The sequence below is a fragment of the Pseudonaja textilis genome, chromosome 1 (genome assembly GCF_049901715.1).
Source record: "Pseudonaja textilis isolate UNSWEBS1 chromosome 1, rPseTex1.2, whole genome shotgun sequence".
NCBI classification, from domain to species: domain Eukaryota; kingdom Metazoa; phylum Chordata; class Lepidosauria; order Squamata; family Elapidae; genus Pseudonaja; species Pseudonaja textilis.
The window spans coordinates 115,843,633-115,867,120 of record NC_141990.1 but is presented as its reverse complement, the minus strand read 5'-3'; the positions used below and the strand labels follow the sequence as shown (position 1 = coordinate 115,867,120).

General features: G+C 39.1%; 1 protein-coding gene across 1 annotated transcript in view; it reads left to right on the top strand.

The window, feature by feature from the left end:
• CD109 (CD109 molecule) overlaps window positions 1-23,488 on the top strand; it is a 70,044-nt gene that overhangs the window by 29,909 nt on the left and 16,647 nt on the right. Inside the window, exons 18-26 of the mRNA XM_026695141.2 lie at window positions 3,087-3,228; window positions 12,497-12,611; window positions 15,206-15,319; window positions 16,265-16,483; window positions 17,415-17,553; window positions 18,301-18,477; window positions 19,991-20,072; window positions 20,350-20,572; window positions 22,165-22,330. Coding sequence (XP_026550926.2) covers window positions 3,087-3,228; window positions 12,497-12,611; window positions 15,206-15,319; window positions 16,265-16,483; window positions 17,415-17,553; window positions 18,301-18,477; window positions 19,991-20,072; window positions 20,350-20,572; window positions 22,165-22,330 — 1,377 coding nt within the window. The remainder of the gene's footprint in view (window positions 1-3,086; window positions 3,229-12,496; window positions 12,612-15,205; window positions 15,320-16,264; window positions 16,484-17,414; window positions 17,554-18,300; window positions 18,478-19,990; window positions 20,073-20,349; window positions 20,573-22,164; window positions 22,331-23,488) is intronic.

The window sequence follows — 23,488 nt, the reverse complement described above, 5'->3', positions numbered from 1 at the left end:
TCAGAAAGTAAGAGTTTGTATAGTAGATTTTTCCCAAGAAAAGATTAATGCTACTCTGTCATTGTTCTAGATGTTGAACTGTGAATCACACAGCAAAATGCACATTCCCCCCTCCCCCCAAATGCTGTAAATAAATAAGGAAGGCAAGCAGGCAGGCAGACAAAGAAATTTTTAATCTCAGCTTACAGTTGATTTGTCAAATAGCTTTTCATTTAGCTATTTATTGGTTCTCATCCTGCTTATTTTCTTAAGAGACTAGTACCGTGTTTCTCCAACAATACGGCCTCCCCCAATAGAAAGTCCCAGCATGCTTTATAGGCATAAAATCAAATTAAGCCCCTCCTCCTAAATTAAGGCCTATATTAAGCATGCGAAATGGGAGTGGCGGGGGGGCTGGTCATTAGGAAGCACTTTTGTTGCATACCCGTATATGGTGCTGCCTGCATGGACCTCGGTGTTGGTGGGGCACTTTGTATCGGAGACCTTCCGCCATTGCTTTCCCTTCTCCCCGTGATGCTGCGGAGTTTAAAGCAACACCGCGGCATTTGGTGCAGCCATGCACGGCCAGCCAGGGCTCTTCCCTGCAACCAGAGCCTGGCGGAGACACTCGGCTTCGGGTGCTCCTATCGCTGCCTCCCCTTTGCCTTCGAAGGCAAAGCCAATTCTTTTCAAAACAACACCCTACTACCGGTACGACAAAGACTCCCCTGCCCAAAAGGGCAGCCCAACCCCACAGGGCCGCAGCGCAGGATCAGCCCACCCCAGGAGCAGTGCCCAACCGCCATCCCTGCCTGGCGCCGGGCAGAGCGTGAAGAGCTTCGTCTGGGGCACCCAGCACAGCTGACAGGCAGGCCCTCCTGCCCAGTGGTGGAGCTCTCACCAAGGCAGTGAACGCCTCCATGCTGGACCCTCTGCTCATCCCACCAGAGCCGTGTGGGCTGGGCAGAGCTGGGAAAGCGAGCCGTGGGTGCGCACCCGCCTGCCAACCGAAAGAGCCGGGCCGACCTGAGTTTGGCTTCCTTCCCAAGTCCCTCAAAGCCCGAACCCAAAGGGAGAGGCTGTGCGAGGAAATGATAGCGCCCGCCCCTCCGCGGACAGGGAGGCAAGGCGACAGCGCCGCTGCTTCCTTGGCTGGCAGGTCCAGCGGAGAGAGCCTGAAGCCACCCGTCCTTTCCACCCTTTGCCCAGCCTGTCCCCGTCCCCATGCATCTCCAAATGCGCTGGCAGCTCCAAACGCTGCAGCGGCATGGACATCGGGCAGAGGCGCTCACTCAGCGGGGCTCAGCTCAGAGGAGGACGTGGTGCAGGTGGTTACCTTGCCTCCCTGTCCATGGGTGGGTGGGCACTGTAACTGCCTCGGGCAGCCTCTCCCGGTGGCCCCTTCGGGTTCAGGCTGGAGGGACTTGGGAAGGAAGCCAAGCTTGGGTCGGCCCGGCTCTTTTGCTTGGCAGGAAGGCACGCACCCGTGGCTCACTTTCCCGGCTCTGCCCAGCCTGCACAGCTCTGGCGGGATGAGCGGTGGGTCTGGCGGGGAGGCACTCGCTGCCTTGGTGAGAGCTCCGTCACCAGGTAGGAGGGCCCACCTGTCAGCTGCGCTGGGTGTCCCAGGCGAAGCTCTTTGCGCTCTGCCTGGTGGCTGGGTGCTTCCTCTGGGGTGGGCTGATCCTGCGCTGCGGCCCCAGAAGATTCGCCTCCCCACGTGGGGTTGGGTTGCCCTCTCGGGCAGGGAAGTCTTTGTCGTACCAGTAGTAGGGTGTCGTTTTTAAAAGAATTGGCTTTGCCTTCGAAGGCAAAGGGAAGGCAGCAACAGGAGCACCTGAAGCTGAGTGTCTCCGCTGGGCTCTGGTTGCAGGGAGGAGCCCTGGCTGGCCGCGCATGGCTGCGCCAAACGCCACGGCATTGCTCTGAACGCCGCGGCAGCACGGGGATAAGGGAAAGCAATGGTAGTGGAAGGTTTCCCAATACGAAGTGCCCCACCAACACCGAAGTCAACATCCAAGTTGTCACCGCCCGCCTGCCCACCCGAGGATGCAAGGGGGGGGGAATTAAGTCACCCCTGAAAAGACGGCCTAGCCGTTTTTTTGGGGGTCAAAAAAAAATAAGGCCCAGTCTTATTTTGTGAGAAACATGGTAGTCATCAGTTTATATTTTCTAGTATATATTCTGACCAGCTGATGAAGTAGACACAGTAGAGTGAAAGCTGTTTGCACAAAACATGACAGAGGAAAATTAAAAGAGTGCAGACCCAGGTGGCAAACTCTTGCTATTGATCAGAGGTCTCCAAACTTGGCAACTTTAAGACTTGTGGACTTCAACTCCCAGAATTTTCCAGCCTGGCTAGAGAATTCTGGGAGTTGGAGTCCATAAGTCTTAAAGTTGCCAAGTTTGGGGACCCCTGCTATAGATGTGGCTTGTGATGCTTAGACAAAAAGGAGTTGACAAATATAATTTGTAACAGAGTGGAGTGTAAATATTAAACTTTATATCTGAAACCTATATTCTGTTAGGTGAGCGGAGGTGTGGCATCGTTTGCATAATACAGGGAAAATATGCTCTGAAATGAATCCCTTAGCTCTTCCCCTGCTCAGTTCCCCTGCTCAACAATTTCTTGTTTGTTTAAGACTTCTATTTAATATGAGTCCATTATGAACGCTACTTCTTTTAGCAAGAAGACATCAGAGAGGATGCTTTCTTTCTAACTTCCCTTTTAAAATTGACGCAGGTTTTTTTTTCCAGCTGTGCTGGCACAGTTAGATCTCACGGCTTTCATGCTTTGTGTTAGTTTTGTGAGTCTTCCTTTCCTGTGGGAAGAATTTTGGTTAAATTAAGGTTTAAAAGTTTGCCTTCCAACTCTGTATTTTTTGAATTATTAGAGTACTTTTCAGAACAATATGTTCCTGGATGGATGTGGGAACAGAAAAAGGAGGAAATTGACAAAAATCAAGCCCCTTTCATCAGTGGCATCTCATCATACATCTGGGGATGGAACAAGCCATTCTTGTAACAGAAATTAAACTGTCTGGCCTAACTTATACTGCTCTCTTGCATCCAAAATCCTCACCCTATTCTTTTCTTGTTTGTTCCAGTACTGGATTATGTTTTGTATGACATGGAAGACATGGCTCCTCTATCTGTATCCCATGAATATAGCCCAGCATTGCATGACAGTGATCTCCATGTGAGGAAGAATTTTCCAGAGACTTGGCTTTGGCAGGAAATAATGACAAGGTATAAACTTGTGTGAAGACAGCTTTCTTTATTTTCCCCTACAGATAATCATAAATGTTTGTGGGACTTCCAGGGAAGAAATTGCAAATTAAGGACAGTTCTGCTAAAGGCGGAATGAAGCCCTGGCAAATAGCTGTGGTAATATATTTTATTCTGTGGGTCCTTGTATAGCTTTGCATAGATCTAGGGACTAAAAAATGCCCCTGGTGGGGGGGGCATTTCCGCCTGCTATGGGTGTTTTTGTCCTGTTAGGACCTGCGAAGCTTAGAGGACCAGATATGTCGGTGAAAGGTCATAGTATATAGCTGAGCCATTCCCATGGGAATAGCTGAGCCATTCCCATGGGAATTTCCGCAGATGTATATTCTCATCCTGTTTATTCTCATCCTATATATCCTGTGGAAATAACATCCTGTTGAGGTCACTTGTTTTCTGTATATGCATTTTGTTCTCAATAAAAGCTGGTACCTGGGTCTACTCGGGGCTGGCATAAGCTCAGACGTTTTCCCTGCGTCTCATTTCAAATGTCAGACCACCACAAGTGGTGACCCGACGTGATAGCTTTGGAAGGCTATCGTTTCCCGCATCCTATACTCATCGTCGCGGACGTCGACTGGGCCCTCATCTTCTTCGCTGGACGGAGATAGATTCTTTTCGTAAGTATGGGAGGAGATTTCTGAAGGCTCAGACAGGGCACATTAGGGAAATGAGAGAAATCACTGGGAATAGGTTTAAGTTTGGAGTTCATAGTAGAGGACATGCAGTAGGAAAGAAAGAAATTGAGGACTTATTACAGTATGTTTGGAAACATATTCCGTGTTATCCAGAGGAGGTAGTATTAAAGTAGAGTGCTGGAGAAAGATAGGGAAATTTTTGCACGAGGAGCCTCGTGCCCCTTCTTCAATTTTGTTAACCTGGAGGATGGTTATGGATGCATTAGCTACTCATGAACAACCGCTCCTAGCACCCCTGAAGAAGGTTTGCCGCCTTACCATGCGGTACGTATATTGCCACCGACAGCACCTCCAGATAAATCCAGAGGACTGTCAGGCACTGAAAATACTTTGTCAGAAAAGAAGAGTTTGCCTTTAAGAGTTCAAGTAGATGCAGTTACTGCAGCTATTCAGGAAGCAACAAATAGAGGGGAATTATCAGGAGATGATTTGGTAGAATTTGGAGTGGAGATTCAACTTAATCCAGTAGAAATTGGTGTAGATGTTGCTTTAAATCCACAGAGAGTATGGAAGCCTCTGCCTCTCAGTGTTTTAAAGGAAATTAAGCAAGCAGTGAAAGAATACGGTGTTAGATCGCCATTTGCTCAGGCATTGCTAGAAGCAGTTGGTTATGGAAATAAAATGATTCCAGCTGACTGGAAAGCTCTGTTAAATATGATTCTAACCCCAGCTCAATTTTGGTATTAGATCAGAAATGGAGGCAGCTGGCAGTTCAAAGGGGAACAGCAAATGTTACGCAGATCAGCTTTATGGAGCTGGTAATTTCACAACAGTGGAACAACAAAGAGATGGAATGCCAGAAGAGGGGTTCGTTCTTCTCCCACAGTTAATTTTACAAGCCATAGGAGTTCTCCCTGATGGCGAAGGTGGTGAGAAGACCTTTACTAACATCAAACAAGGGAACAATGAACCCTATGAAAATTTCATTAGCAGATTGAAATTGGCTATTGAAAGGCAAATTGACAATCAATTTGCCCGGAATGAATTGCTTTTGAAGTTAGCAGTAGAACAGGCAAACGCAGATTGCAGGAAGATTCTGAATCCACTTATCGCGAGCGGAGAGCGAGAGATCGCTGATTTGATAAACGCATGTAGAAAGGTGGGGAGTCAGACTTTTAACATGGAAACTTTAGCTCTGGCTCTGCAGGCAGGAAATGCTAAAAAAGGAACTTGTTTCAATTGTGGGAAGCCTGGACATTTTAAAGCGCAATGTCGGGCTCCTGGAGGGGGTCAGAGTCAGCAAAAAAGGAGATTATTAGGACAGGGTGTTCGTCCTAAATCAGTGTGCCCGAGATGTAAAAAAGGATACCATTGGGCAAATCAGTGCAGACTTCATTCTGAAGGAAAAAACTAGGAAGCAGGGATCAGGGCATTCTCCCTACTCTAAAGAGTGAAGTAATGTCCGAAGGGTTGGAGCCACCAGAGAGAGGTAGGAATCAAATATGGTCACCAGCTACAAAAGGTTCAGCAGGAATTGATCTTCCATTAGCTGAGGATTTGGAATTGGGATATCCACATGTAGTTTGTTTAGGGTCAACGGATTTCTATGGACCGTTGCCTCCGGCTTCTGTGGGTCTTCTTCTTCCTAGATCATCAGCTCATAAGCGTAAATTGTTTGTGGTTCCTGGGGTTATTGATTCGGATTATGAGGGTCAGATCAAAATTCAAGTTCATTCACCTGCTCCTCAATCTTTGAAAAAGGGGATTGTTTTGCACAGCTTTTAGTTTTGCCATATCTGTCTTTGGGGGAATCAGATAGAATTCGCCAGGGTGGATTTGGATCTACAGATATGTTTAGTGAGTCTAGTGTGTTTTCCATCATGCAAAATGTCAAGGCTGATCAGAAACCAAAATTAACTCTTTTGGTTGAAGGCAGACAGTTTATTGGATTGCTGGACACTGGAGCAGATGTCTCGGTGATTAGTGAAAGTGAATGGCCTAGGGAGTGGCCGACAGATCCTACACCGTCTGTTCGAGGAGTCGGAGGACTTCAAGACGCACGGGTTAGTAGGAGGATTCTTTCTGCCAAAACAAAGCAGGGAAGTGCTATTGCACATTTCCAACCCGATTGTTTTGCGCCTTCATATTAACTTGTGGGGCAGGGATTTGATGCAACAGTTTGATACAACAGTTGTCATTCATGATGACTGAACACCCACCTGTGGAGTTATTAAAATTACAGTTACTCCAGCAGGAGCCAGTTTGGATAGATCAATGGCCTTTGACTAGTGAGAAATTAGTTCATTTACATAAATTGGTTCAACAACAATTGGAAAAGGGACATATAGTGCCTACCACTAGTCCTTATAATTCTCCAGTCTTTGTTATCAAGAAGAAATCTGGAAAATTGAGATTTCTTCATGATCTGAGGGGGATAAATTCAATTTTAAAGCCTATGGGCCCACTACAGTGTGGGACACCTAATCCTAATTTAATACCTGATGGATGGAACATAAGAGTGTTAGATTTGCAAGATGCTTTCTTCTCCATTCCTCTGCACCCTGAAGATGTAGATTTGTTTGCTTTTACTATTTTGAGTATAAATCAGGGGCAACCCGCTAAGCGATATGCATGGACTGTCCTTCCACAGGGAATGTTAAATAGTCCTACCATGTGTCAAATGTTTGTAGATCGGGCTTTGCAACCTTTCCGGAGTAAATTCCCGGATTGGAAGGTTTATCACTACATGGATGATATTTTAATAGCTGCTAATATTTCTGATGCTGCAATGGATTCTGCTGTCATTCTTTTAACTGCTATACTGAAGGAGAAAGGGCTGATAGTCAGCCCTGAGAAATTGCAAAAGGAATATCCTTTTGCCTATCTAGGTCATAAATTATTCTTGAGTCACATTACACCTCTGAAATTGGAATTTGTTCTTCCTGATCCTTTAACTTTGGTAGGTTTACAACAATTTTTGGGTCATATAAATTGGATCAGACCATATTCGGGTTTAACTACTCTTCAATTAAGTCCTTTGTTTCAAGCTTTGGCTAGTGCTAAGCAAGCATCTGATATAATAACCCTGAATAAAGAACAAAAGGGGATCTTGTCATTGATTGAGCAAGCTTTGAGTCGAAGGTGGACAGATAGATGTTTGCCAGATTGTCCATTATCAGTGATCTTAATCTCAGAACGAAGGGCTACTGCATTGATAGTTCAGGTAAAAGAAAAAACAGCTTTAAGGATTCTGGAATGGATTCATTTGTCTCATACACCATCGAAATCCATAAATTGCATCACAGAACAGCTTGCTGATATTTTTAATCGTGCTCGTCAGCGCTGCAAGGCTATTGCTGGTATGGAACCAGTAACATGTTATGTTCCTTTTGCTTTAGCTACATGGGAACAAATGATTTGCAATAGTGAGTTTTTGCAAGTTTTGGTAGATTCTTGGCCAGGGAAGTTTTCTTGTCATCCTCCAGCCGATCCTAGGTTATCTTTGTATAAATCAGTTAGAATTAATCTAGCAAATCTTTTTGTGACTCAGCCTATATCAGATGCCCCTACAGTCTTTACTGATGGAGGGAAAGTTTTTGGTGCTTGTGTTTGGAAAGATAAATCTGGAATTTGGCATACAAAAGTGACATCAGAGCAGAAGTCTGCCCAGCAGGCAGAACTTGCTGCTGTGGTTTTGGCTTTTCAAAATTTTCAAAATCAGGATTTTAATCTAATAGTGGATTCTTTGTATGTATATAATTTGTTGCCCTTTGTAGCAGGTTCTTATTTGTCTCCTGGAATATCACCCAATATTCTACGTTTGCTTTTGTTGTTGCAAGGATGTTTGGAGCAGCGTGTGAATGTGTGTTTTGTTGCCCATATTCGTAGCCATAGTAATTTACCTGGAATTTTATCACAAGGCAATGCCAAAGCTGACAGTGCTGTAACTTCAGTTCTCACTGTCCAGCCATGGGACAGCCATAGTTATTTTCATCAAAATGCTAAAGCGTTGGCACATCAATTCAAGCTTACTGCTGCAGAAGCTGCTGCCATAATTCAACAATGTCCAACTTGTTCAAAACAGGGCACGGCTATTCCTATGGGAGTCAACCCCTGGGGTTGAAACCTTCAATGATTTGGCAAATGGATATTACTCAGTATCCATCATTTGCACCTTGGAAGTATATACATGTGACTGTGGATACTTATTCAGGATTCCTAATGGCTACTCCTCAAAGAGGTGAAGCGGTTAAACATGTCATCAATCATTGCATTAAGACATTTTCAGTTGCTGGTACGCCTCAAACTTTAAAAACAGACAATGGTGCAGCTTATCGGAGCACAGTCTTTGATCAGTTTTGCAAACAGTGGTCCGTGGAACATAAATTTGGGATTCCATACAATTCCACAGGACAAGCTATTGTAGAGCGTTATAATGGCACGCTCAAGAACATGTTAGCTAAATTAAATAAAAAAGGAGGAAGCTCCTGGGGCTTCCGGCAATTCAAGATCATTTAAATCTTGCTTTGTATACTTTAAATTTTTAAATTTGTCTGGTAACCCCCTGCGAGTGCGGCCAGCAGGCATTTTTCTTCTCCTTCTACAGATGCAGTGAGGCCTCGAGTGTTGGTGCGATTCCTTCCGGATCCGGCATGGGTTCCCGCTGAGCTGATTACGTGGGGACGTGGTTATGCAGCAGTAGAACATCTTGGTCAAATTCGTTGGGTTCCTGGTCGATGTATTCGGCCTGATCATTCACAGGCGTCTTCGCAGGTGCAGGAGGTTCCTGATTCTCAGGATGGCGTTTCCGTGGTTCCTGATTCTCTTGATGCCGGCAGTCCAGGCGTGGCGCTGTGAAGGCTGGGAAAAGATGACTGCTTATCTGAGGTTATCAACTTGTTTGCAGCAGGTTCCTCTGGGGAATCAGACTAAATTGATCTGCAAACAGCGGCATCCTTTGATTTTTCCAGCATATTGGTCCTGGCATAAGGGTCAAGACATTCTTTACTCGGGACCTGATAAGGATATTATATCTTCAGCCTGTGCTACAACTCTGATCCTGTTTAATGTTTCTGTTTCAGACTATGGACAATATAGATGTCAATTGGAGTTACCTAAGTTACCTTACACAGACTCTCTTTCCATTCGTCTTATGCCTCCACGGACTCTAATGCGGAGGCGGAGAACTGCTATTATCTCAAAAACTAGAGACCTTGGTGATAATTTATGGAAAGAAAATTCCTACATCAAGGACATTCGGATGGCAGCTAAGGGTTTAAATGTAACTAATTGTTGGCTTTGTATTCATGTGCCTGGGTCTGGGAAAGGTGGAGTTTTGTTACATGGTGTTCCTTTGAATGAGCAAAACAGTGCTAATTTTGATTATAATGATTTTAAACATTGGCTTTACTGGGGTCCAGACCCCGAAAAGTGGAATCAAACATTATTCACAACAAAGGTAACTTTCACTACCAAAGCATCGGTTTGTTATTACCGCCCCCCTGTAGGGACTCAATCTATTTTGCTGGGAAATACTACACCCTGTAAGAAGGTGATTCCTTTGGAAGGAGGATGTATGAAATGTGTAAAAAGCATTACTAGTAAGAGCAACTGCATAAATCGGACATCTTCTACGTTATCCAAGGCTTTGAAAGTTTCCCGTGACTGTTGTGTAAATCGGACAACCACTAAGAGGCCTGACATTGATCACGGGGCATATGTTCTCTGTACTTGGATGTGGCTAATGTGGGGTTGGGAAAGTCAGGCCTCCAATAATATCTATCATAAGCATTTAAAATACTTTCCTCTTCCGGATGGGTTATGGCTGCTATGTGGGGATACTGCTTATCAACAATGGCCAAAGGATTGGTCTGGGGTGTGTACGATTGGGCATGTCATCCCAGTAATATATAAGTTAGACCAACTGCCCAAGGCCCGGATTCGTAACAGAGGGAGGTGGATTCGGGTCTCACCACGGGAGGGTGGTGGTTAACTCAACTTTCCAGGGCGGCATTACCACCTTTGGGGGTGGCTATGAACTATCGGGATCTGCATATTTTAAATAATTTCACTGTTGCTATGTTTAATAATACTGTTAAGAGCATTAAGATGTTAAATGAAGAAGTGTCTGAAATTCGCCAAATTACTTTACAAAATCGTTATGCTTTAGACATAATATTAGCTGCTAAAGGAGGAGTTTGTGCTTTAATTCATTCACATTGTTGTATTTTCATACATAATTATGAGCCTAACATTACAAAAACTGTTCACGATATGGAAGACCGCATAGCTGAACACGAAGCAGGAAAAGATGGCTTTGATAAGTCACCTTGGGCTTTGCTATGGGATTGGCTTCCTGACAGCTCATGGTTACGTTCATTGCTTCAATTAGTTGTGACAATTGTTATTATACTTATTATGTTATGTTGCTGTATTCAATGTATTCCTAATCTATTTCAAATATGTACCTCAGTTCTTCAGCGTACGAGACAAAGTCGCAAGGGAACTGTGTATTATGCCACTAAAACACCCCCTATCTTTGAATAAATAAAAAAGGAGGGAATGTGGTAATATATTTTATTCTGTGGGTCCTTGTATAGCTTTGCATAGATCTAGGGACTAAAAAAATGCCCCTGGTGGGGGGGGCATTTCCGCCTGCTATGGGTGTTTTTGTCCTGTTAGGACCTGCGAAGCTTAGAGGACCAGATATGTCGGTGAAAGGTCATAGTATATAGCTGAGCCATTCCCATGGGAATAGCTGAGCCATTCCCATGGGAATTTCCGCAGATGTATATTCTCATCCTGTTTATTCTCATCCTATATATCCTGTGGAAATAACATCCTGTTGAGGTCACTTGTTTTCTGTATATGCATTTTGTTCTCAATAAAAGCTGGTACCTGGGTCTACTCGGGGCTGGCATAAGCTCAGACGTTTTCCCTGCGTCTCATTTCAAATGTCAGACCACCACAATAGCAAAGTTCTTAATTGTGTAACTTTATGGTGAAAATATCAGTTTCTGAAGAGCAAAAAGTGATTAAGCTGCCCTCTGTTCTCCCCTCACCTATAAAGTGACCTCAGGGCCCAATTTTCTGCTTCTCTGACACCCACTTCTATCCTTTGCCACCTAAGTGATGCTTAAGTGGTATTGTTTATTTTGGCTTGAGTATTTTAGTTGGTTGCAAGCTAACCTCAGCAGCTTATTGGTTATTTTGCAAATGAAGGAATGGCTTTTCATTTGAGTTCTGACTTTGTTTTAATATTTGCATTAAGTGAACAGAATTAAATACATTTTATTAAAGAGTTTAAAAATAAAGATAGTTGAACCTTGATTTTATCATCCAGCAACTGTTTGAAATTATGATGGCACTGATTAAAGGGTGATTATGACTGGTCCTCAGTTCTAGCTGTCCCAGCAAAAAAAACCCAACAACCTATGATCACATGATCACAATGTGAGCACTTGACAGCCAGGTTGTACTTATGGTTGGTTGCAGTAACTCACAATCATGTGATTGCCATTTGTGACTTTTCCTGAGGGATTCTCCAGAAAGCCAATAGGAAAGCTAGAAGGGAAGGTCACAAGCTACTGAGGTAAGACTCTTCCTTACACATGCAGCCTCTCTGAGAACCACCGTCCTGCAGTCTCCCATTGGGAGTCCAGATGGACATCTTATTCTTTACTCATCTGAAGAGGTTCAGTGAGATCAGCTTATTGCCAGTCTGTTGGTCTTAGCTATATCTCTATTCCTCTGGAGCTTGCCATTGCCTCACCTAGAAATCCCCAAGGAAAAGGAAATCTTACATATCTAAGTTTTATTTATAATCGATATCAGAGATTTTTTTTTTCTAAAAATTGACTGTTCTATTGAAAAACAGCTTATCAAATGGCCATTTCCCTCCCAATCACCTAGCTCCCTGAACTGGAGTTGAAGTAAGCTGAAACTAATGGCTATTTTGTTTCATATTTCTCCAAATGCATATATATTTCTTTGGACCAGTATATTGTGAGAGCTAGTTTGGTGTAGCAGTTAAGGCACCAGGCTAGAAACCGGGAGACCAAGAGTTCTATTCCCACCTGAAGCAAGAAGCCAGCTGGATGATTTTGGGCAAGTCACACCAGTCAGTCTCCCTCAGCCCTATGTAATGGTAAACTTTTTCCAAAAAACCTTGCTGAGAAAACTTCAGGGATTTTTTCAGATAGTTGCAAGGAATCAAAACTAACTTGAAGGCAATCATACAGAGTATATTGTGGCAAACTATAAAGTGTGTAAGAAAAAAGGTAATGTCTAAACATGTAACAGATACCTGCTGGAACATATACCCAAAATAAGATCCTTAGGTTATAATATGTTAAATGAACGTTTAGAATCAAGTGTTTCTATGTCTTGTAATGTTTCAACTCTCCAAAACATATATGTGACAATTACCTTCATATTGGGAGACATGAATGGATTTTTGGATCTATCATGTGCGTAGTGCAAATTCATTACTATTCCTATAAAAAATTAACTTACTTAAACAAAACAAGATTCCTACACCAGGAAAGTCACTCTAGATTTTCTGTCCTTTTTATTCTGTCTTTTTTCATCTTTAGATCTACTGAAACAACAATAAATGTTACTGTTCCTGATACCATTACATCCTGGGTAGCCAGTGCATTTATAATATCTGAAAATCTTGGATTGGGTGTGATGAAAATACCCATTGAGGTAATAAATCATTAAGTTGATTCTGCTCATTTTCTGTGAAAATAAGAATTTACAAACACTTATTGAATTTCATATTTACTAGCATAGCTTCTGTTCAGTAGTTCTTTAAAGTCTCTTAGTCATTCATTTGTTTTTTAAAACATATTTCTATATAACTTACCATCAACATTTTATATCAGGATAGTTTATTTTAATGCCATAAAAATCAAGCCCAAATGAAACTGAAAATACAATATTTGTCATCTATGAACATAGCAGCCTTAAAATAAGATAATTTTCAGATGTTATATTTTAGCCTAAGATATGTAGAAGCTGGGACATTTCATGCATCTTTCCAATAATTCAAATATTAATTTGCATGTGCCGAGGACTTGGAGGACAGAGTCACAAATAGAGAAAATTCTCTAAGTGAAACTCAATCATATTGAAATAGTGAGAGCTTCAGTGATATATTAATAGCATCAGGTAGTTGGGCACAATGGCTTATTTTTTAATACAGTTTATGGATTTTGAGCAAAGAGTGAAAAGATGCCAGCTGACTTAATATAACATTGTTTTCAATGCATTGGTGGATCTATTTTGGTGGTTTTTTTCAAACCCACCTCCATAGGAATCTGTCCCAGCATACTGTAGCTCAGCAAACTCTGTCAATTTCTACTGAAATTGTAAAGATGGTGAAACCAGCTGAGGGTAATACAGCAAACTGCTGAGAAGAGCTTTTGGTATGTTGTGTACAGCAAGTCTAGAAAAGCAAAACTAGTAAAGCAACTAGAATATTGCAAGAGATGAACAGACTGTAGAGGGCAGTCTAATATAAGAAAAAGGGTTGGTGAGTCAACAACCAAAGCCTTTTCACAGTAAAGTTAACTTTTTGTTGCCTTATAAATAGAGAAGTCTTCCTGTTCTCTAGAAGATCTGCAATATTCTATATTCTTGGCCCCTCCTCCAGTCCTTCTCAAATGACATAGGAATAATATGGGCTTGGTGCTGTAAGGTTCTCACCTGGATTGTTTTAAGATAAGAATTTTAGTTTAAAAATATGCAACATTCAATGTGAAATCTTAGAGTTTACTAAAGCAAAAAGTTGGTTGGGGTCCAGATCTTAAATTTGCATCTGCAGTTACACATGTAATAAAAAAAAATTAGAGGCATCCTCTAATTCCGTGTTTTGGATTCACATCTTAAAGTTTATTTCAGGATTAGATACAAAATACAGTAAATATTTATTTAATGTATATTGGTAGATATTGTTTTAATGAAGCACTTTCAGTAAAGGATGTGCTTGGCTGCACATGGTTACAGTCGAACACCTTTTATATATTCAAAACCAGAATTTCACTCCGGTTTTCTTGGTGACTGATTTCATCACTGTACATTCTTGGCTTGCTTAGTTCCTAGTCAGAGATTGCCATATGGTTACATCATGTTATATATTAACGAGCAAGAAAAATATTTGTATAAAAACTGACTGTTTCACAGGCTTTATGTGCATAGCATTCAGTTTTAACTTGGGTAAATTATTAACAGAAATTACTTTTGTGTGGTTTAATTTTGCTTTGCTATAATCTAGTCCATCCCATTTATTTTCCTGCTAAGTTTCCTTGCAGATCTTTCTTTCTCAAAATCTGACAGAGTCTGGTAGCAACTTTTAAGCAGATGCACAGACAGCCTTAGCTGATGGAGGATTTAAATATGTAAAGATAAGGCAGGAGAAAGAAGGTGTAATACAGATGAAGACTACACTGTGGATATATCATAATTTTCAAACAAGAGTTGCATGTACTCTTGAGTTGGTCTTTCCTCTTTGAACTTCATCTCCCTCTACATTCATCACTCTCTGCTAACCAGTTGACTGTGCTTCATGAATACATAGCCAGTCCAGATGCTAATTAGAAATTTGGAAATATGTGGGAAATATTCTTTAATTTCATTCTTTAATTTCAGTTCACAACTGAGATCTCATAGATCACATTATTGTTTCATATTTTGGCATGAGGGGAAAACGTGTGATATATTCATCTTGAAGAGGTGGGTTGTAAGCACCATGACCTCATTTAGAGTACAAGTAGAGCTGAAGAACTGCTGAACTTTAAGGAATGTAGCACTTATGTTTGCCTTGAAAAGTCAGTACTGAAGAGAAGTAAGGAAGCTTGCGTATTTTGTACCTTGACTTCTTGTGCATCAAACAGATATAGAAAGCACTACTTTTCAGAAAAAAAGTGAGAAACTTGGGAGATATTTTTGTAACATGAAGCACCAACTAATCATAATCATTACCAGCTGTTTCTGCTTCTCATGATTCTTCCTATTTTTGAGGTCTGAAAATTCGAGAATTTGAAGCAAGCTTCTCCATCTCTTAACTAATTTATTAGGCATGTATATTTCAAAGCATGCCAAATATATTTATTCTCTGTCTTTTTAGGTGCAGTGTAAAAGCTAGGAAATATTTTATAATCCTCAGAATTTTCCATTTTTTTTCAGAGAAAACTCTTCAAAAACAGAAGTATTTTCCTTTCTGATCTTCAAATCTCTAATTCTTTATTAACCAATAGTACCCCACAATGGTTTAATAATGTATAACTTTTGTTTTTCAGTTAGAAGTCTTCCAGCCTTTTTTTGTTTCCTTAAACCTTCCTCCTAGTGTCATAAGAGGAGAACAGTTTATATTGGAAGTTAACATGTTCAATTATTTGAAAGAAAGCACTGAGGTAAACATATTAAAACTTCGTTTTATATATATATGTGTGTGTGTGTGTGTGTGTGTGTGTGTGTGTGTGTGTATGTGTATATATATATATTTTTAAAAACTGCTTCTTATTGCATTTTCTTTGTTATTACCACTCAGGGTTAATTTCAAGTTTGATTGATTTTTATATTTATTGTTTAACTATAAAGTATTATTAAGTATTATTATCCCCTAGTTTAAAAAAATATACAAACATAGTTATGCTTATGCATATATTAGCATATTGCATCAATCTGAGGATTTAGTTTGGAGGCAGATATGGAAAACAGCTTGGTTTGACTCATAGGCCATGCAGTTCGAGTATTCCTCCCCATCAGATACTTGAATTGAGAAACTGGGAATAAAGATTTATTGGGTGGGTTGATAACAAGGGTCAGTTTTGCCTCTGCTCTTCTGAAACAGCTCAATAAAGCACTTCAAAATCCTTCTAAGGTAAGCAGAACTAAAGATCAACACAGAGAGATGTGAACAAAGTAAGTTCCCCTTCATCAAATATTTCAGCTTGAGAATTAAACCAGATAAACTGCTCTTTTGTATTAGTCATTCATATCCCCACTCTGCTATTCATTCTGGCATTTTTCTTCCTTTTGAGCTTTAGTGAGGCTCAAATTGTTTTGGTTACTTCATGCTGCAATGTTGTGGCCAACAGGTGATTCTGTGCTTATCCCTTCATATCTAACAATATTTTGTTAGAAGCATTTTTATGTTCTGCCAACTTTAGGAATTTCCAGATGCAATTCTATATTTTCTTTTGTGTTCAGAGGGAGTTTTCCTCTAATATCTTGTTTTCTTTCTCTCTTTTTCAAATATGGTTTTCACTCTTCTGTTCATTCCCCCAACTCCAATGCTGTAGTTAACTATTGATGCTAGTAAAACAAAACATTAACTAACCACTTCTGTTTTGTAGGTGACAGTTACTCTTGATATGAGTGATAGCTTTGAAATTTTTATTCTCTCTAATGATATAAATGCCATTGGAAACCAACATACTGTTTGGGTACCAAGTGAAGATGGGAAGACCATCTTCTTTCCGATTAAGCCAAAGCAGATTGGAGAAATTCCCATCAAAGTGACGGCAATATCACCCATTGCTTCTGATGCTATTCTCCAGAGACTATTAGTGAAGGTAATTTAAAGGAGCCATGTTTCAAGAATCTTTTTCTGAGACAGTTTAGAAGCTTTTACCCAAGTTCCATTTTAATCATTTTTAAAAGCATCTATGGGTCATTAAAAAAAAGTCAGAAAATCTTGCTATAAAATACTGAAGAAAATGAGGTTGGAGTTGCCTTAAAGCTGAGGGGTGGAGTAAGGCCTTATTTGAAGTAAAGTCTACTAAACCAGCTTCATAGTTTTTAGATGAATTTCCTATAGACTTTATTAAGTAAGTCAGGGTTTCTGATTTGCCAAATGAGGTGATGGCAGACATATTGAAATCTATATTGCCAGTTCCTGATACAGACTGGACAAAGCCACACTTATATATATAGTAAGATTCAGTTGTGATGAAATCTTTCAAGCTTCTGAAACAAGTGTATGAAAAAATGCTTACTTTTGCAATATGTTTCATTTGCTTTGTAAGATTAAAAATCTTGAATGCCCTCCTTCAGAAATTGTTGAATTGTAACTTTTAATAGACAGAATGAAAAGGGATGAAAAAATTGAGACTATTAAATTATAGGAACTTTAATTTTTGTGTTGGCTTGCTGTGTTTGGAATATATTTCCCATTTCCCACAGTCACTCAAAAACAAAGCTTTTCCCTCATAAAATATGTACTGCATGAAATGTTGTGCTGGTTAGCGCCTTGACTTGGCTTCAAAAACGGCCTGGAGCAATTCATAGAAGAATGAGTATCAATTTCTAATATAGGTAGTCCTTGATTTACAACCATTTGTTTAATGACCATTTGAAGTTACAATGACACTGAAAACAGTGACTTACAACCTGTCCTAGGGCCTACAACTCTTGTAGCATCCCAATGTACACATGATAAAAATTCAGGTTTATGGACATAAACAATTACTGCTTCCATGTGTAACACTTGTTTATTTTTAATAGGCTGAAGGATTAGAACAAATTTACTCAGAGACAGTTCTTTTGGACTTATCCAAAAGAACTAATCTTACAGAAATTTTGAATTTCAATTTCCCCTCTGATGTAGTTCCTGGCAGTGAAAGAGTGCAAGTTACAGTTACTGGTAAGCATAACTATTTCCTTGGAATACAGTTTTAGCTATATCTAATTGCTGGGTGAATCATGATGTTAGTTTTTAAAGTATTTATTTAGTTACTAGTGTTATTTTAGAATTGCTTGTCTGTCTGTCTCTCTCTCTCTCTCTCTTTCTCTGTGTATGTGTATTGTATGGATAGAAAAGAGATGATTCTTGAGATACTTTTATATATCAATTTATGTAACTGGTTTATTTGATTATCTTTTTTTTTACTAACACTAATATAGTTAGTTCTCTTGCTTAAATTAACGTCATTCTTTATCTGCTGCAAATGTGAATATTTTTTCAATTGACATTATTGATTTTGTTTGCAGATTAAAAAAAGAATTATGATGCTGATGTTATCTAATCTTGGTCTAATCTTCCATGGTTGAATGTCAGGACCATAATGAAGGATTCCTATGTTAGCCTTTCCAAATTGACATGTGAATTTCACAATTCACAGAATTCTCAGTAACAGCCACACAGCTGGGTGCTCTAAAAATTGAAGTGTACACATTAAGAGACTAGTTAGATTGGGGATGCCTGTAATTAAAATGTTTTCATGGTAATACTTACATTGATTTTGACGCTAAAAACAAGTTAGCTGGTTGAAAGAATTGATTAAAAGGTTTGTTAGAGAACATTTTAATCCCCCCTTTGGTCTTTGTTTACATGTTTATTTGTTGTTAGTGTTGCCCTTTCCACCACTGACTTGCAAATTTTATCTTTCAGGTGACAAACTTAGTTCCTCTATTAGTGGTTTGGAGTCACTGGTCAAGATGCCTTATGGTTGTGGGGAACAAAATATGATTACCTTTGCACCTAATATTTATATTCTGGATTATTTGAGTAAAACAGGCAACCTCCAAACCCAATTTAAATCAAAAGTCCTGTCATATATGAGAGAAGGTAGGGATATGTTTGGGTAACGAACATACAATTCAATGTGCATTCCTTTGAAAGCATTTAGACCAAATGTTCATTCTTGAAGAAGGTTTTGTTTGAGAGAAGCTGTAACCCTATTGTAGCGTAAATATTAGAGACTTTACAAACTTACCTTAGGAAGCTGGTTCCATATAGTTGTTTCATTTCTGTATTATTATGAAGTTACAGTTCATATGACTTGCAGATGTCAACAACATAGTTGTTTTTTGAATACATCTGGTCCATTTAAAATTTCAGTTTAAATTAGGTTAAATTTGGTAGTATCATACCAGGAATAACTATATTTAGACTGACATCCCAGATCAGTCTCCCATAAAGATAGAACAAAAGCTACCAACCACAGAAACTGTTTTGTTTGCTTTGTTTAACTCCATGGGTTACATCTCGCCTGACATTTGAACTTTGGCTATTCCAAATTTGCACAGTTACTTTAAAAAATGATGAACATCTGTTTTTAAAAACCTTTTTGAAGTCTTCAAGCACTCTGTCACTCCCTGTAGATTGATTTATTTTGCCATGGTTTTTTTAAAATTCTCCAAACATTAGTTTTATTGAGGTTATTTAAAATGAGTCATAATGGTATGCTAAATTGAAATATAGTAATTATTATTTCACTTAAACATTATCTAGTTTGGGGTAATTCATGTTCTTTGAATTATTTTCTAGACAAAACAGAAATTCATCTTTGCATTCTGGCTAATAGTAATAGTAATGTTTTTGTTATTATTGGTACAGTAGTAGTATTTAATTGTTTTCTATTTCTCATTTTAAGGCTGATACTTAATTGTGAATTATGTGTATACAGTATACTAGTAGACAACCAATATAGCTTAAATTTTATATACCCACATTCTTGAGAAGATTTTTGCTAGATAATAATTTAAGCTTTATTATTCTCAGCTTTGTTTTGAATTCTTTATTAAAAAAAGTCCTTCCACTTGTTCACCAGCCTTTTTACAAATTTGGCTTTATATTTTGTCATGGGCCTATTCATTCTTCTATTACTTATGGGCTGCAGGCCATCTTTCAGGATCTTATCTGTAGACCTTTTCATTGCCTGAAATGGTGTCATTGATATTCCCTGGCAAAATGACCACTTTGGGATAGCATTACTTCATATTATTTGTCAGGTTGTATGAAGTTAATAGAGGAAATAGTAGGTCTTTGCCTCCCAAAGCCTCTCTGTTCCCATTCTCTCCCTTAATCCCTTAAATGCCCTTTCTGGTGAGGTTACATTCAGAAGGTTAGGAAACTGATTTTAAGTCTTCAGCTCTCAGAAGTTGCCTGTCTCTGTATTATGTTGTTTACACTTCATAATGGGAACATATAAACAGTGTTTGAGTAAATTCAATGCTTGTGCGTTTTAGCAGATTAGGCTATTAGCTTCAGTAAAAGATAAATCTTTCAGAACTGCATCTCCTGACAATCTAGACTACTTAGATTTTTCAATACGCTTCTCATATTTCAATTTGTTCAGGTTATCAAAGAGAGTTGCTCTATAAAAGACCTGATGGCTCTTTCAGTGCCTTTGGAAACAGAGATCCCTCTGGGAGTACATGGTAAGTATCTATATTGTTGCACAATATGTAGTTTTCATATTTTTTGTTTATTATAACATTACAAATTCACATCATCAAATGGGCTGTGTAGGCCTTCAAGCTCTATTTTCTCCAAATTAAAATCCTTGCTGGCTGCGGAATTCTGCGGGAGTTGAAGTCCATACATCTATAACATAACTCAGGTTGAGAAACACTGGTGTAAATCAATTGTTTAATAAAGAGAATTCATTTGGGCAAAGATGTCTAATGGTGTACTTCCATTTTACTTTCATTCTAGGTTATCAGCTTTTGTATTAAGAAGTTTCTTTCAAGCACAACTATACATTGATATTGATCCATATGTCATGGAGAGAACAACTGCTTGGATCCTCAGTCATCAGAAATTCAATGGAGAATTTGAGGAGCCTGGACGAGTTCTACACACTGAGCTTCAAGGAGGCACTAGCGATTCTGTTTCACGGACAGCTTATATCTTGACTACTCTATTAGAGTTCAATGAGGTAGTAATTATAGTGATCTTAGTGTATTTGAAACAAATTACCATAAAGCTGTTTACAATATAGGCTAGTGCTTTAAATCAGGATAATACCAAAGAATGCATTTGAAGCTGCAGTATTCTCAGTCAGGCAACCAATCCTTTTTTCACAATCTGATTTCTTCCAGATGTGTGATTAGTTTTATGGGAACACGGGTGTATAAGAACATCTCAGTAAGGGAAGGGTGATTTATATTGATTGCCAAAAGCTCACAGATTTAGTCAGGAGTTACTTCCAGTTCTACTTCAGAAAGGCCAGGAATCAAATCTGGGACCTCTTATGCTAGCATATTATGTCTTGCTTTTCTCAAATGAGGCTTTATCTTTGCAGAACAGTATTCTGCTTGATTAATGGTGAGATTAATTAACGGTGCAGAAATGGGAAGATTTTTATTTGGGGGAAAACTTTATCATTTACAAAGTTAAAAAGGACAGGAAAGTTTTTTGCAGCATGAATTGACTTTTGTTTCCTAAAGAGTCACACTCCTAGTAGATAAACATCTTTTCAAAAGTAATGAAGAAGCACCTGGGCATTGATTGTTATGCCTGCATGACATAATAGCATACATTCACATTTATATTTCTGAAATAATTTCTCTTTTCTTTTGAGTGGAATTAAACAACTTGGCTTGGCCCAAGATAAATATAGGTAGATGCCAGAAATAGGTAGAAGCCATAGTATTGCTATACGCACTCTTAATAGGAACAAGGTTAGTTCAAAATCCCATCTCATTCTAAGTCAATAGCTATATGTTTTGAATAGTTATATGAACGATTGGAACATAATATTATTACTAAGGCAGTTTTTATTCTTTAGTGCAAATCAATTTCCATGGAATTATAATGCAAAGAAACATACAAACTGCCTGTGGCTTGCAGTTATCACCACCACCATAAGTAATATTGATGTTTTTGTTAGACCCCAAATTAAGGCAGGCAGCGAAAATGGAATTTGGAAAATCATACTATAATATGGTTCATATTACCATACGACGTTTCCTTGCCAACTGTCTTCTGCCTTTTAAGGTTTGACTTGCATCTGTAATCGTGCCCGCAATTTCGGTTATAAATTGTGATGGTCATAAAGCCATCATATAACTCTGCCTGATTTTATGATTTTTTTGCAATAGTCATTAAATGAACACCATGGCTGTTAAAGCAAACACATTTTTTTTGGAAACTGCAAGTAGGCACACGTGTTTGGGGGATGATGCAATGGCTGAATATGTGGGCCAGTTGCCTAGCACCCACTTGACCAATGGGGGGAGAGTACAGATGGACATTGGATTGTAAGTCCCTTTTTTGAAGTTGGTCGCAACTTCAAACTGTCTATAGTCCACTCCTTGCAAGCATATTTAGAGGCTTACAATTAGTACCATCTTGCTCAATTCCAGTTTGCTGCAATGTTTTATAGCACATCCCACATTTTAAAATTATATGTTTTTATCTTGAACATAAATTTGGATATAAAATTGCAATGTTTATCATAAAGATTACTACTTGTTATTGTAGTTTACTGTAAATTATTTCTTAAGGTTGCTACTATTCTTTTTCCAGATTGATAACTCTATAAAAAAAGCACTGGGCTTTCTTGAATTTCAATTGAATAACATCGTATTGGATAATCATACGCTGGCTCTTGTGACTTATGCATTATCACTTGCCAAAAGTCCAGCAGCAAAGGGAGCTCTCAACAAACTGAACGAGAGATCAGAACGACAAGGTAGTGTAAAATAGTCTTTCTGCCTGGGTGAGTCATCTGATATTCCAGTTACACTTAAGGCAATATATGCCAGTGGAATAAAAGAGAGGAAACATAAAATGGGTTGATTTGATCTAGTTAAAAGTTATTTATAGTCATGTTTGAAATGCTTAGTGTTACAATACAAGTACAGGATACCTTCTGGTATTGAATTAAATTCAGTTCCACAATGTTAAAGACTATTTAAATTAAAAATATGCAGGTAGTAGTTAATAATTGCATGTGAACTACTACCTGATTTGTGCTTTTTCTGCTGCGGTAAAGAAAACGTAGATCATATTCATAATCTGTATCTAGCTGTCCAGTTGACCACTTTTTAAAATTCAGTATGACAGAACGGAGTAAACAATTCGATCTGATAACTTGGATTCTAAATGGCACATTCCAACAGTAAGAATTTATAATTTGCCCCTATTTTTCTTGTACAAGCAGGGAAGTCTGGTCTGCCTGTTGGGTTTCATTCTGTCTTATACAAATATCTCTGTTCCAAATGGCTGAAGTGTGTTATAGGATGGGTTACATCCGTGTCCTCACACTCGATTTTTTCCTTCGATCACCATTTTGTATTCTATCTGCTTGTTTTTTTGTTTGAACTGACAAATATTCTGCCGAGTTTCTTCTAGTTCAAGTGATAAGAAACTATAGTTGTATTGTTGTTTACTATAATCTTATTGAAAGTTTTTTTTTAAAGTGTAAACATTAATACAAAATAAAATAGAGTTGTAAGAAAGGTAGTATTTTCTCTAATCACAGAGGTTAATTTGACCATCCCAGCAAGTTCTACTACTTTCAGCAACCATTCCTGGATTTTGATTCGATTTGATTGATTTGATTTACAAGATAATAGGTATAAATATAAACATAGTTATGAATACATGAAATGGATACATATAAGAAAAATAAAAGAAACAATAGGACAGGGATGGTAGGCACGTTGGTGCGCTTATGCACGCCCCCCACAGACCTCTTAGGAAAGGGGTGATAGTAGACAATCTAAGGTGAAAGTTTTTGGGGTTTGGGGAAGAAACCACAGAGTCAGGTAGAGCATTCCAGACATTGATCACTCTGTTGCTGAACTTGTATTTCCTGCAATCAAGTTTGGTGTGGTTTACCTTGCAA